At 38.5% G+C, this 13491-nt stretch overlaps 2 protein-coding genes across 3 annotated transcripts; one reads left to right on the top strand and one right to left on the bottom strand.

Moving 5' to 3' along the window:
* Positions 1–219: 219 nt before the first annotated feature.
* Positions 220–5325, bottom strand: ctss1 (cathepsin S, ortholog 1). Of its 2 annotated transcripts, XM_026348674.1 has the most exons (8): positions 5228–5325; positions 3981–4101; positions 3779–3901; positions 2492–2641; positions 2188–2412; positions 1915–2080; positions 1421–1526; positions 220–1339 (listed from the first exon to the last, which is right to left on the bottom strand). In XM_026348674.1, the coding sequence occupies exons 2-8, from the start codon at positions 4098–4100 to the stop codon at positions 1240–1242; spliced, it is 990 nt and encodes a 329-aa protein (XP_026204459.1). In that variant the 5' UTR covers position 4101; positions 5228–5325; the 3' UTR covers positions 220–1239. The 2 variants fall into 2 exon arrangements, with proteins under 2 accessions (XP_026204459.1, XP_026204458.1); XM_026348673.1 differs by having other exon boundaries at positions 3779–4101; positions 5228–5247.
* Positions 5326–8594: 3269 nt separating this feature from the next.
* On the top strand, positions 8595–13257 carry LOC113154640 (leucine-rich repeat and immunoglobulin-like domain-containing nogo receptor-interacting protein 1). The gene is made up of 3 exons (XM_026348947.1): positions 8595–8809; positions 10595–10681; positions 10782–13257. Exon 3 carries the CDS (start codon positions 10790–10792, stop codon positions 12617–12619), a length of 1830 nt encoding a protein of 609 aa, XP_026204732.1. The 5' UTR covers positions 8595–8809; positions 10595–10681; positions 10782–10789; the 3' UTR covers positions 12620–13257.
* Positions 13258–13491: the final 234 nt, after the last annotated feature.

Raw genomic sequence — 13491 nt, 5'->3', positions numbered from 1 at the left:
TTGACTCTGACCTGTTTAAATGATAAAAGTTCTACTCTAATTGTGAGTTCAATTCAAAAATCTATGTGCTCTGTGTAGAAACTGTAGATGTTTGTTTGTGCAAGTATGGAATCTGTGGAACAAAAGATAAAGGAAAACAACCAAAAAAAACAAACAAACAAAAAACACAAAAATCTATTGTGTGTTGTCTTTGTGTTTTGTAAATGAAGACTGAAAATCTTGGTAAATTCAGTATTTATTAATTCTGGATATTGAGAATATTTTAGTGATGCTGAAAAGGTGCTGTATTTATTTTATGTGAGAGTTGATTATGTTCATTATGCTGGGATTTATCCAGTTCTATGAAGAAAATTATATGAATCATAATGGAAATAAAATCTGAAGAAAGCAAAAAACAATGTCATGTTTTGCATTACATTTCACGTTTTATATATTAATGTCAGCAAGAAGTTGCACTTTGCAGCAGTATCTGCCTACTTATAGCTCTAGGATGGGCACAGTCATAGTCCTTATTGCTCTATTTTGTGCTACTTGGGACTCAACATGGTGTGTAAGAAACTTTAGCTGATCGGCTTTAAGGACAGATCTTCTTTAAAGCTACTTGTAAAATAAATATAGAACTACTGTCCTAATAAATGAAAAAAAAATCAATATACATAGTACAGTACATATACATAAATCAGCATCAAACAGTACAATTAAACCTCCCAGCTGCAGTTGGAGTGTATTTAGATCATCACAAAACCATCAATCAATCAATTTATTCCTATTCATTTTAATCCTCTATACTCTACTAATATTAACAATAATAATGTCATTCTCATATGACTATATAAACTAATATATATTGCTAATTGCTTAAACAAAACACAGCAGATGCACAAAAGACACTTTAAATCTTTGCTTTGAAGTTTCTTCTATTGTCATCAAGAGGTGGTTTTAACACACGAAAACAATTAAATATAAATTTTTAATTACAAAAAATATAAAATTGAGAATATAACATATATGATGTTTGCAGAAACACTTTGAATGGACAAAGCAAGTTACTTTTTCTGTCAAATTCACTGTGAATAATAAATGCATGTAAAAATTCAAAATGTAATCCAGAAATAATAATAATAAAAGTGCAATTTGGATTTTGAATTTGTTCTGTACATATTTGACTGTTTAAGTAGAAAATTACAGTACAGAGTAAAAGTACAGAGTCTGTTATATTAAAGCTAAACTGTCACACAGTTACAGTGTGGGGTAGACGGCAAAGTTGGCAATGCCACAGAGATTACTCTTGTTTCTGGCGAGTCGAATGAAGCCTTCCTCTCCCCATGCAGTTCCCCAACTGGAAGCACAAGACATTTAAATCAGACAGGGCTGCCACAGTCAAAATCATTTCAATTATCTTTTTTTAAACAAAATTCACCTGTTTTTCACCAGCCAGTAGTCTTGTCCTCTGTCTGTGCCATAGCCCACAACCAGGACAGCGTGATTTATTAACATTGGGTTGCAGTTAGGAACATTGTATAAACCTAAAAGATCCACAAGTTTAGTAACTTGACATAAGTTATGTCACAGCAGCTGAGGAAATTAAATCTAAAGTGATAAAATGCTGTCAATCCTCTATTAGCATGAAGCTAATAATGTTGTCCCAGAAATAGTCTTACTTATAACTCGGGGGACTGATACCCACAGAAATACTCTTGTTAGTGAAGTGCTAGTTAATTAACCTTTTTTAACCTTAATTAACTGAATTACCTTAACTCTACCCATGCAGGACAAAACCAGGTTGACCTTAAATTTTTCTTAGCATAAAATTTAATTACAAATATAAAAATCTTTGCAGACATTCACTACAAAGTTCCTCTCAGGTGGTATTAATAGTAAGACAGAAACTGGGTTCTGACTGATCAGCCTCACCTCCTCTGTAGAGATGGAACGATGGCAGCATGGCGTTCACGGCCACAGACACCGGTCCTACTGATGCTACAGCAGCTTGAAGAGTCTTCTCATCACCTTGTGGAAGGATGTGGAAATTGGAGCAGTAGCCGGCTTTTCCTGCGGTGGAATAGCGGCACTTCCCGTTCTGAAAACAGAAACACAATTTACTGAATACATTATGCGTCAGTTTTTAATCACACCTGGTACCTGGTAGGAATATTTTATATGTATGGTTTAAAACACATTGATGACCTGGTGTTCATAGGGATAAAATCTCTCTGAGTCAACACCTCCATTGCGGATGACGTAGCTGAATGCTTTAGAAATGTATCCTCCTCTGCAGCCGTAGTTTCCATCGTTGGTGCTGCAGTCCACCAGGTTCTGTGGACTAAGGGGAACGAGGATCCCTGTTTGCTTCTTCATCTGGCCCTCAAGAGCTCCCATAGAGCTGAAAGCCCAGCAGGAACCACACAAGCCCTTAAAAAAACAAAGTGAAAACATGACTGTGTTTACTTCTGCTGCTTTCTCACGAGGCCGTGCTCAGTAGTGGACTCACCTGGTTTTGGACGGGACTGACCAGGCCGTTCTTCCTCCAGTCCACACTCTGAGGTGTCGATAAACCATTTGCTTCCTTAAAAGTGTAGTTTCTGAAATCAAAATCTTCAACCTTCAAGCCGTTCAGCTTCTCATTGATCTCTTCAGCTGTCTTGATAGAAAATAAGGCTGGTAAACAAATAAAAATGAACGATACAGAGAACAGTGACGATCTCTTTTACAAATGCACTGTTTGTACGTGGATGAGTTCTTGGTCATCTTTGGTACTGGTTTATCCTCCCTCTCAGTCCACTATCGTGACATATTTTTAATCTCACATACAACTTTTTTATTTTTCACATCTCACATCTCAAATAAGCACAAGCAGTCATACAATGAACCACAACTTCCTCTGATTGTTATCAACATTTCCACCTCTGCCTACAGAGGCACTAATTAGCCAACAAATCTAAAGCCTGGTTTATTTTAAATAGTACAATGCCACACAAGGAGACTTCTTCTTTTTCACTTTTGCTGCACAGTTTTCTACAGCATCTATCTGTAGTCACCTCTGTGAAACTGTCCTCCATTTGCCTCTAAGGCACAGATAACTCTGCTGTTTGGGATGTCTGACAGGAGGCCAAAAGTATGTCCTAAACGTTGTTGCCAGTTTCCTGCAGAGAGTCGACACGTCACGCCTGCTCAAGCTTCACTGCTGAGTCTGCCGTTTCCAGGTTTAAACTAAAAAAACCCTTCCCCTTCTAGCACCTTCCAGCATCTTTGTAAATGCTTTAAATACATTTTTTCCACATCCATAGATCAAGCAGGACTGGATTTGTCATGTCAGAACAAATATTTGATCATCATGTACCAGCAAGAATGCACTATAGCTTGTTTTGTAAAGCGGTAGTCTGGGGGGGGAGTTAATGAGGGGGGGCAATGAAGGGTGACAGCGTATGAAGATGTGTGGTGCTGCAGTTTCTATCCACCAGAGGTCTCTTAGACACATTTCTGTCCTTAATATTCTGCACTGTTGGGTTCTGTTTTTTTTCTTTCTGTTAAGCAGCACATTGTCATAAGGCTACTCAATGTCTCATGAGATGTACACTTTTTAATTCAGCAGCCACCCAACAAACTCAGATTGTACTATGTGAGCAATAATCCAAACTGTTTGCTGTTGTTGAGAAGGGAAAAAGCATGCTAACATTATATTCCTTTTACTGTACATGATACATTCACAAATACACTCTCAACATCATAAATGTTGCTTCTAATGTTGTTTTCTTAGCGGGAGACAGCTCAGTCTCACCATGTCAGCCAGGTGGTTCAGTCCCAGCGTGAAGCTGTGCTTTCCTTCAGAGGCCTCTTGATTGTGTCTCAGCACCAGCTGCATGTTCTTCTCCCATACTGCTCTCCTGAAGGCACTCTCAGTCTGAAACAAAATCAGCGACGGTGTGATGTGACAACCAGTGCGAGTGTATGTGCACATCAAAGAAAGAACACAGTCCCACCTGATTATCATAATCCTTACGATGTTTGATTTTCCACTGGCTCCACACCTCATTTAAATCAGATGTAGAGTGGCAGAGGGCGAGTAAGGCCGAAAGCAACACCGCACACAAAATGTGCATCCTGCAAAGGTAAAAAGGAAACTTTAAGGAAACATATATGACCCATTGATTTAGTTAGATTACCAGAAAACTGCCCACATTTGTGATAATTGATTCATATGTTTTTTCCAGCACAAAATGCCAGACTGTCTTTAGTTACAGCTTTTTAATTGTGAGGGTTTGGCTGCTTTTCTTTTTCTTGTGTAATAACGAATTACATAGCTTTAGGATTTCGGGCTGATGGTTACGCAAAACAAGTAATTTGAAGAAGTCACCTTGAATTCTTCTGGAAACTTGTGTTGGCATTATAAAAAATGTGACTACCTTTTAAAACTGTATAGTCGGTATTGTGTTTACTGCAAGGCCGCAAGGACACCATTGTAGGCAAATACACTCTTAATAGTTTGTATATTTTTTAATCTTTTATCAAGCCAACTGTTTAGTCATAGTGCTGTGAATTTTGTATCCCAGCATAAAAGTCTGATACCCAACAGACATCATGTCTTGACTGTGAAATAAAAAGCCCATTTCCAGAAAAGCTGTGACTTTGTGTGTGTGTACTACAGGCATCAAACTCCACATTTGCCTATTTACAAAATACAATGAGTTAGACAGTGCCTGACAATTGCCGACAGTGTCAGTGATAATGTTTTATTTGTGCATTTGTCAGGTGAGGTTAAACAAAATTTACCAGTCACAGATTTTATACCTTATTTTAGTTTAGAAAAAACTTTCTGCTTTTCTGGAAAAGGGCTTCATTCAAATCCCTTTTACAGCAGAATAAACTGACACAGAGTGTCTGGAGCAGTACAAAATATTTTCATACACATAATATCTATGTATGTTCAGTGCAGTGCACCGTTCAGCTAACAACTCTAAAACCACAACCTAGCACTCTGCATGCAACAGTGACATATATTATAAAAACATAACTTTAGAGCCTTTAAAACGCTTAAATGGAGTCAAATAAGGATTAGAAATATACTTATCGTAGCCTTTTCATTGATTTCACCATCTCGAAAGGGAGACGTTAAACCCTGCTTTAACTTAATCTCTGACTGTTTTGATCATCAAATCTTTTCTAACTTTTCATTTCTCCACACACCTAAATGTTTTATTACAAATAAGAAAAACAGGCTTGTATTTACCTTGTTGAAGAACAGTCAACTATGCAACTTTGTCCTCTGAGGAAATTGCACACGTTTTTAACAAACGAGACGAATTTCACACATAAAAGAGGAAGTGTAGTTTCCTCTAACGACACACACAGTGTTTTTTTTTTGTTTTTTTTTTTACCTCTGTGCATTTGCTCGCCCTCCTCGTCATGTGAATCTACTTTGAAACCAGCTGCAGCGGCCTAAAATACCCCAGCAGCCCAACCAAAGGAGGTTTCATGACAGAAACTAGAAGCTGCTTCTGGGGAAGACAGACGTGGAAACTTTGAGACGTAAAGGTTTAGTTACAAATTCAGAAATGTGTGTAAATGAGTCTGTTTTGTAATAATGAAATTGCTAAATTAGTATAATTAGTCTAGTATAGTATTAGTATAACAACTTAATCACAGACTGACTGAGTTAGTGATGATCATTTAACAACAACATATACACTACAGAAACATAGACACAAAAAGTAGTTTGAAAATAGTTGGTGAGTTGTGAGTTGGTTTATTGTCTTCGAAACTAAATGTGAATAAGCTGATAAGGACAGTGAAAGTACCATGGATCGTAATACTGCTACTGAAATGTTAGCCTACTTTTTTAAATTCAAAAGAAACCTGTTGTTAGCCTTTTCTTCCATTTGTCTCTAAGCTGATAAAAGTACTACAAGTCACCGTTGTGAGGACATCTGTCACAATAATTATTGTGAATATCAGTTTAAGTATATCAGCTCATTAGAAAGGTACCACTGGCAGCTAGTTAGCTTAGCTTAGCATAAGGACAGTAAACAGGGATAAACAGCTCTAGTGACGTTATTATCCACCTGTGCAAGAGGGACATACACAAAGTGATGTTTTCACATGGATCAAACAAACAAGATCTAATGTGTTGACCAGTTAGAGGTACCTGTAAGGTAACTTTGGGCAGATTATACTTTCATATCCTGTAAGGTTATGAGAGACGTAATTGTGGCCGAGGACCTTTGCTGCAAATTATTCCCTATTTCTCACTTCCCTCATTTAACGTAATCTTCACTCTATATGTTTTTTTAAATAAAGGTAAAGAAAAAGAGTCAAAGTATACATGGGAAAAAATAAAAAGAATTTCCCAGAAACCTCACGGTAGTCACTATTACAGAGAACAGCAATGATGAAACAATATGATTATAAAAGGACTATTATGCAATGTGGAACTTTGATTTGACCGAAGCTATAATTGGCGTCCATCTCTGATCTTTCCTCTTTCTGAATCCGGGCTTGGACAGAGATTTGCTGATGAACGCAGGTTCCCTGAGGTACCAGATGGCAGGTTCCTGACTCAGCACCGGCTCTTCTTCTATAGTGATCAAGCATTTTTTACATCAACACGCCACATAATCCTGCGGCTGAGCCGAGAGGCTGTCAGTTCTACTCATACACCTGAGTGATTCCTTATTTTAACTTTGAATTCGAAATTTGAAGTGAGATTTCGCTGATTAAAGAACCACTTGTCTGAAAAATATAATCAACATGGGTGGTCCCCATGTTAATTGTGCAACAAAAACACAAATGCAAAAATGCACAAATGAGAGTGACTCAAAGATGTGGCATGAAATTCAATCACAATCAGAAAGTCAGAGCATTTAGGTTGTGCGGGAGTCAACAAATAATACATACATCAGTATTTCACTGATGTGAAACACAAAGGATTCATATATTTAGCAGTCTGATCCTTCACTGATGCTATTATTGATATCATACATTATTGATATCATAACATGTTGGACCTTTGCAGTGACACCAGTTTTAGTTAAATCAATTAATCCAACTCTGCTATAGCATTTAAAATAACCTTGACATGTTTGTTTTTGCTGTAGCACCAAAGTTGTACTTAACCTGTTCTAGTGAGGTTTGAGTTTAAACAGCTTTTAGTTTTCATGTCACACTTGCAGAACTTACTTCATATCCAAATTCAAAACCTTAGTTATGGCACTCCCTAAAGATCACCTGGCTCATTTTTGCTCAAATCTAATTCCCTTTTATTTAATAAATACAAAACTTGATATTTGCTGGTTATTTTGTGCAGTTGACAAGTTTTATAAGTTTTTTCTTTCATTTCTATTATTAGTTGTTCACTTAAAGTGAAACTCTCCATTTAAATTATTCTCCCCTCACTACTGAACATTTTGCTTCTGTTGTTTTACAGGGAACAAACACAACTGAGAGTTTAATATGAACAAAGGTTGTTCACTCTGTAAGACACACACTTTAATATTTTGTTGGACTGCCTTTAGCTTTGATTATGACACATATTCACCGTCCCAAAGATTATCAATGGGTATGGGTATGAGAGCTAGATTCTGTGGTGGCTAATCCATGTCTGAATATCATGTGTCATGCTCCCTGAAGCACTCTTACACAATTTGAGCCCGATGAATCCTGACATTGCCATCTTGGAATATGCCTGTGAAGGGAAGAAAAAATCTATTGATGGAATAACCTGGTCATTCAGTATATTCAGGTAGTCAGCTGACCTCATTGTTTGGACACATAACGTTGCTGAACCTGGACCTAACAAACTGCAGCAGCCCCAGATCATAGCACTGCCCCCACAGGCTTGTACAGTAGACACTAGGCATGATGGGTGCATCACTTCACTAACCCCTCTTCTTACCCTGATGCACTCATAACTCTGGAACAGGGTGAATCTGGACTCTTCAGACCACATGACCTTCTTCCATTGAACAGTTCTTAACCCAGTTTTAGTAGTTTCATCAATCTCCTTAGCTGTTTTCTTTGCCTAATTCATGCCAGTTAGAGTTAAATAACTTGTTACCAGCTAACAATTATTCATCCATGTAGTAATTATCCAATGGGAGGCTCTTACCTATTTGCTTAGTCAAATTCAGGTGGTGGACAGGCAGTGTACATTTTTTAATATCTGTCAGTGAGAGAAAGTAATTCCACCTGTTTTCAGTGCTATTTGTGTTTCAGCACATCAGGTCACTTACTTAAAACTAGACAGAATAAACAAGAAGAAATGCTTGCATTTGTACTGAAATAGCATTCATGGAGGTTTGTTCAGGACAGGTCAGGACTTTATGTATTAAAAAAAAGCTGTATCATAATCAAACTTTTAAATACAGATCACAGGGCTGAAAAGATATTCCTTTATTTTTATGTGTTGAAGCTAAAATTCATTCCCATCTGGTGTTGATCCTAAAATCTCTGCATTTGGCTGACCTGTGCCTGCCTCCTGTCATCCAGTGCAGTGTGTTGGATGCAGTCCAGGAGCTAGTACATATAATCCACCAGCATGCACCGAGCACAAGCGTGTCCAGATCCAGGTTGTTGTTGCCATGAGGACAGAGAAGCAACAGGGGAACTGAGTTGAATATTTCAGAATGGGCGGATGATGTGACTGTTTCTCTCACCCCGCAGGTTTCATTTGGACGTGTTATGCTTTGAATTCAGTTTGTGATATATAAATTTATCCAGGAGAAAAAAAACTGACTTGCAAATGCAAACTTTTTGTTCTTACCAAATTGTAAAAATGGAGCTATCACAATGACAAGCTGTCAAGACTGAAGAGACGGTGAGTTATAATACTTGATTTTCCTTTCCCTGCCTAACAAATTACTGTAATCGTGTGCCTTTTATATTACCATCCTTTGTGTCTGCGCTCTTCAAACTGTCAAGCTATATTAAATGAATGCAATTTCACCTTCGTACACTATTTTCACTCTCCTGCGTGTGCTCCCAGAGGAGTTCAGGAGGAGTCAGACTCCATCATTCACTACTCTAGGGAGCTGCTATCGTCACTAGCTGTTAGACTACATACCCAGAATCCATACAAATGATGGTGTCAAGATAAAATTGCCTCTTGGAAAATAGTAGCTTAGATACAGTAACATCTTCAACCTGGTTTGTTTGCAGAAATGTTTAATATGCCACCGACTTCAGTGGAAAATCTTTTAGGAACTCTTTGAGACATGGGGACTAAATGTGTGAAACTTAGATCAAAACGGAGCTGCAGGAAAGGGAAAAAGTACAATTTACATTTACTGTATAATCTCAGATATTCCTGCAGAAAAATGTCTCGTGCAGCCTCGTACGTCAGTTTCTTTCTCCCTCGCTTCTCACATGCTCTATAGTGTCCCATCCTTCAGCACAACATGTGATGAGAGCTGCCAAAACCGAGGGTGGCATCACACTTGAAGGTGTTATATGTTTTTTCACTCTCTTGGCAATTGAAGCGGTGCCTTCCAGCAAGCCACACATTTTTTTTGATGAGCTTATCCATTAGTCATTATTACAGACTTACATTTTCTTTGATGGGTACCTTACTTCTACATTTGAAAAAAACAAAAAACCCTGTTTACATGTTCTCGAGAGCTGATTTCACATGTAAACAGCGACAGATGAATGAATTATTTTAGGAGTCATGAGCCATTGTGTGACTACAGATAGCACCGTGACAGTAACAGGGAATTGTTCACAGTTACATTCAATGTTCATACAGTGTTAGAAAATGTCTGAGCCTGGACACCAACCGCACGTCTTCAAACTAATACACTCATGTTTTTCTGCGTTTGCCGCTCCCTAGTGGTAAATTAAGTAACTGTTGAAATAAAATGAAAAGCTGTGATGACAGAAAATGTAGAAGATGAAGTTGTCCTGACATTAATATTAGGACCCTTAGACTTATAACTGTCTTAGTTTATGCATTTATTCATTCCAGCTCTTCTGGATGTGAAAATCATCAGTACATGTAGTATAAAATTTAAAGTTTGACCTTGCCCTACCCATATTGCAGCAAAGCTTTGCTGTTATGTGGTTTGTTAGAGTGCAAACAGGTTCAGAGGGTGGAAACAACAGGGAAAGTCTCTGTCAAAGTCCAGTTACTGTGGAAATACTAGTTAGTTACTGGAGCTGGCTCAGCTGTCATGTACATAGCAATATTTTATTATGCCAAGCAAGCAAGAGAACTTTATTTATGTAACTTATTTTTAAAAATAGAAGTTACCAAATGCTTCAGAGAAAGATGAACTGGCAAAAACTGAGAAGACAGAGAAGACAAAGTATAAACATAAGCAGAATTAGGTGTAGCTACAATTCATAAAATAAAAGACATAAAATAAAGAGAGAACTAAAAAAGGCAGACGGTTATTTGTTGGCGTCAACTGATTTGGCTCATCTGAGACGTTGCAGGAGGCTGTTCCAGGATGAATGACACTGTTACCTCTGATAATTTATCGTGTTAGATGTGTAAACAACATGAATATCAACTGAAATTACTGACGTCTGTTGTCTGACATAAATAAGCGTCACCATTCAAGTCTGACAACTTCCTTTGCTTTCTTTCTTATTTTTTTGTCAGTATTTGTAATTTGTGTATGTCTACAAAGACAGGACCCTTCGTCAACGGCGGTTAGGTTATGAAAAGTCATGTCCTCCTAACCAAGAGGTAAGAAAAACAAAACAAAACAGCAACAGATCAATACAGTAGACTGCACAATGGCCGCATGTCCTCTTGAAGATCACAGCTGTCTCTCTCTCAAATGCAGGCCGCCAGATGTTTGAAGGGGTTGCCATCCACCAATGGCTGTGCTGGGGAGCTCTCTACCTGTTAACAGCAGGGGTGACATCAGCGTCTGAAACCCGTCAGCCATGTCCACAGTCCTGCCGTTGTAGCATTGTGCTGCTGGAGGTGAACTGCTCTGATGGTCAACTCAGCACAGTGCCCGATGGCCTCCCACAAGATGCTAAACTACTAAACCTAACTCATAACAAGATCAAGACTCTGGTGAATCAGCGGTTTTGTGCTTTAACAGAACTTTTACACTTGGATTTGAGTGACAATCTTCTGGCATTAATTGAAGTAGATGCCTTCCTTGGCTTGCAGAAGCTGCTAACTTTGCATCTTGCCCACAATCACCTGAAGATTATTCCTGTGGGAGTGTTTGCTGGCTTGATAAACCTGCAATTACTAGACGTAAGTGATAATGAGATCCTTGTTTTCCTAGATTTTACTTTCCGTGACTTGGCAGCCCTGCAGTCTATTAAAGCCGCAGATAATGACTTAGTTTTTATCTCTCGTCAAGCATTCACTGGACTAACCAGTGTGCAGGAGCTTCACCTTGATGGCTCCAACCTCACTTCTGTGCCATCAGAGGCCCTCACACAGCTGAGTGTGCTGAGAAGCCTTCATTTTCACCGACTAGGCCTCACCAGCATACCAAACTATTCTTTCCGCCATCTAGTGCACCTAAAGGAACTTGTCATTTCTCATTGTCCCAAGCTGGAGACACTGTCAGCAAACAGCCTCTTTGGCCTAAATCTTACATCCCTTGCAATTAGACACTGCAACCTCAATGCTGTACCCTACATTCCTTTGCATCACCTTGTATATCTTGTATATCTTGACCTTTCCTTTAATCCTATCTCTTACATTCATGGAAACATGCTTGGGGACTTGCTCCGACTCCAAGAGCTCCATCTATTTGGGGGATCATTGCAACGCATTGAAATCAGAGCATTCAGGGGTTTAACACATTTCAAATTGCTGAATGTATCTAGAAACCTTCTCACCACACTGGAGCTGGATGCTTTTCATTCAGTGGACACCCTGAAAACTCTGGGACTTGATAACAACCCACTGGTGTGTGACTGTCGTTTGCTGTGGGTGGTGCGAAGACGCCAATACCTGGACTTGGGTGGACACTCGCCGACTTGCACTACCTCCATCCAGCTGCAGAGCTGGAATTTCCTCGACTTCTCACAGACTGAACTACCAGGCCTGCTCACCTGTCGGCAGCCTCGAATTCTTAACCAGAAACCTCAAGTGGTGAAAGTAGATCAGGGACACACAGTGGGGTTTTATTGCAACGCAGAAGGTGACCCTCTGCCATCTGTCAGCTGGCTAAACCCACAGCTCACACCTTTATCACCCACTGGCAGAATACGGGCTCTTTCTAATGGCTCATTGGAGGTTCGTTATGCTCAGCCTCAAGACAGTGGTACTTATCTCTGCGTGGCATCGAATGCGGCAGGAAATGACAGCCTGGCTGTCAGCCTTTATGTCCGAGCTTTTCCATCATCTACTAAAAACATCTTCCATCTCAAAGGTTGGTTTGCCTTTCCGTCTGCCTCTCCAGGTGTGAAAGGAAATCAGAAACCTCAATTTGACATCAAGACATTACTTATAGCAGCAACCATTGGGTTTCTGTCATTTTTCAGCTCGGTGAGCGTCTGTTTCGTTTTCATGTTTTTCTGGAGTAAGAGCAAAGGGCAAATAAAGCACACAGCCACAATCGCCTATGTGCCACGTAGTGCCGTGTCGAGTAGTACAGGAGGAACAGGCAAGAGTATGGAGACAAGCAGGTTCACCATGAAACTAATATGAGTCAATACGTAGAAAGCCGGTTTTCAATTAAAATAAAATTTAGCTGAAAGGTTTTAAAGCTTGGCATTAATGCTTGAATTTATTGAATACAATTTTATTTTATCAGCATGTTGACATATATACAGTAGAGGCTGAAAATTCAAGAACATGTTAGCTTTGGGTCTAACACCTATGTTGCCTACTGTAGTGAAAAAGACAAATAGGCTTTAGGTTAAAGAAGATTTTAGCTCCACTTTTACAAAGCTGGAATGTACAATAACTAAAGTTAGCAGTGATGAACAAGTAATGCATGTAAGATGAAGAGATAAAAATCATTAACTCCTTACTGCAAGTAGTGCTTTATATGTTTATATATTGTTCATATGTTGAAAGCAGTTAAAAAACAGTTTATATATTAAGGCTGGTAGAAGAATCTTATGTTTGCTCTGTTTATTTTTGAATGTTCTGTTGAAAGGCCAAATTAAGCAGCAGGCTTATTTATTTAAATTATTGTTAACCTTATATTAAGGTTATTGATGCATCTAAAAACCTTTAGCATTTCATTTCTGTTCTACTTCATGTTTATATTTTTGCTAGTATTCTGACACTGTAACATTTACTGCTATATTCACTCATTCAATTGATGTGTGGTCTTGTTATTTTTTCCCAATAAAGCACTTAATATCTTTGTCTTGGTGTGGTTATTTGTAAAAGTTTACATTGGAATTAATAAAAGTAAGCAAGTAAGCATTGTTGTGTGCTTTGAGAAAGTAGATCATTTTCACAGGCTCTAGAAATTAATTCTACTCTGAAAATACTAGGCTACATGCTGCAAAAGCTAAAAGTTGACATATTATAACTTTGATGTACTGCAGTTGTGCCTCTTACTTTGT

The sequence above is a fragment of the Anabas testudineus genome, chromosome 11 (assembly GCF_900324465.2).
Source record: "Anabas testudineus chromosome 11, fAnaTes1.2, whole genome shotgun sequence".
Taxonomy (NCBI): Eukaryota; Metazoa; Chordata; class Actinopteri; order Anabantiformes; family Anabantidae; genus Anabas; species Anabas testudineus.
The sequence above is the reverse complement of the archived record's forward strand: the minus strand, read 5'-3'. Positions and strand labels throughout refer to the sequence as shown.

Excerpts from the sequence above, each read along its gene's own strand:
- ctss1 (XM_026348673.1), bottom strand. The coding sequence starts at position 4,033 with ATGAGGTGTGGAGCCAGTGGAAAATCAAACATCGTAAGGATTATGATA. Across the intron at positions 1,527-1,914 it reads GTTCCATCTCTACAGAGGAG|GTTTATACAATGTTCCTAAC; the intron begins GTGAGGCTGATC and ends TGGATCTTTTAG. Across the intron at positions 1,340-1,420 it reads TACTGGCTGGTGAAAAACAG|TTGGGGAACTGCATGGGGAG; the intron begins GTGAATTTTGTT and ends TTGTGCTTCCAG.
- LOC113154640 (XM_026348947.1), top strand. The coding sequence starts at position 10,790 with ATGTTTGAAGGGGTTGCCATCCACCAATGGCTGTGCTGGGGAGCTCTC.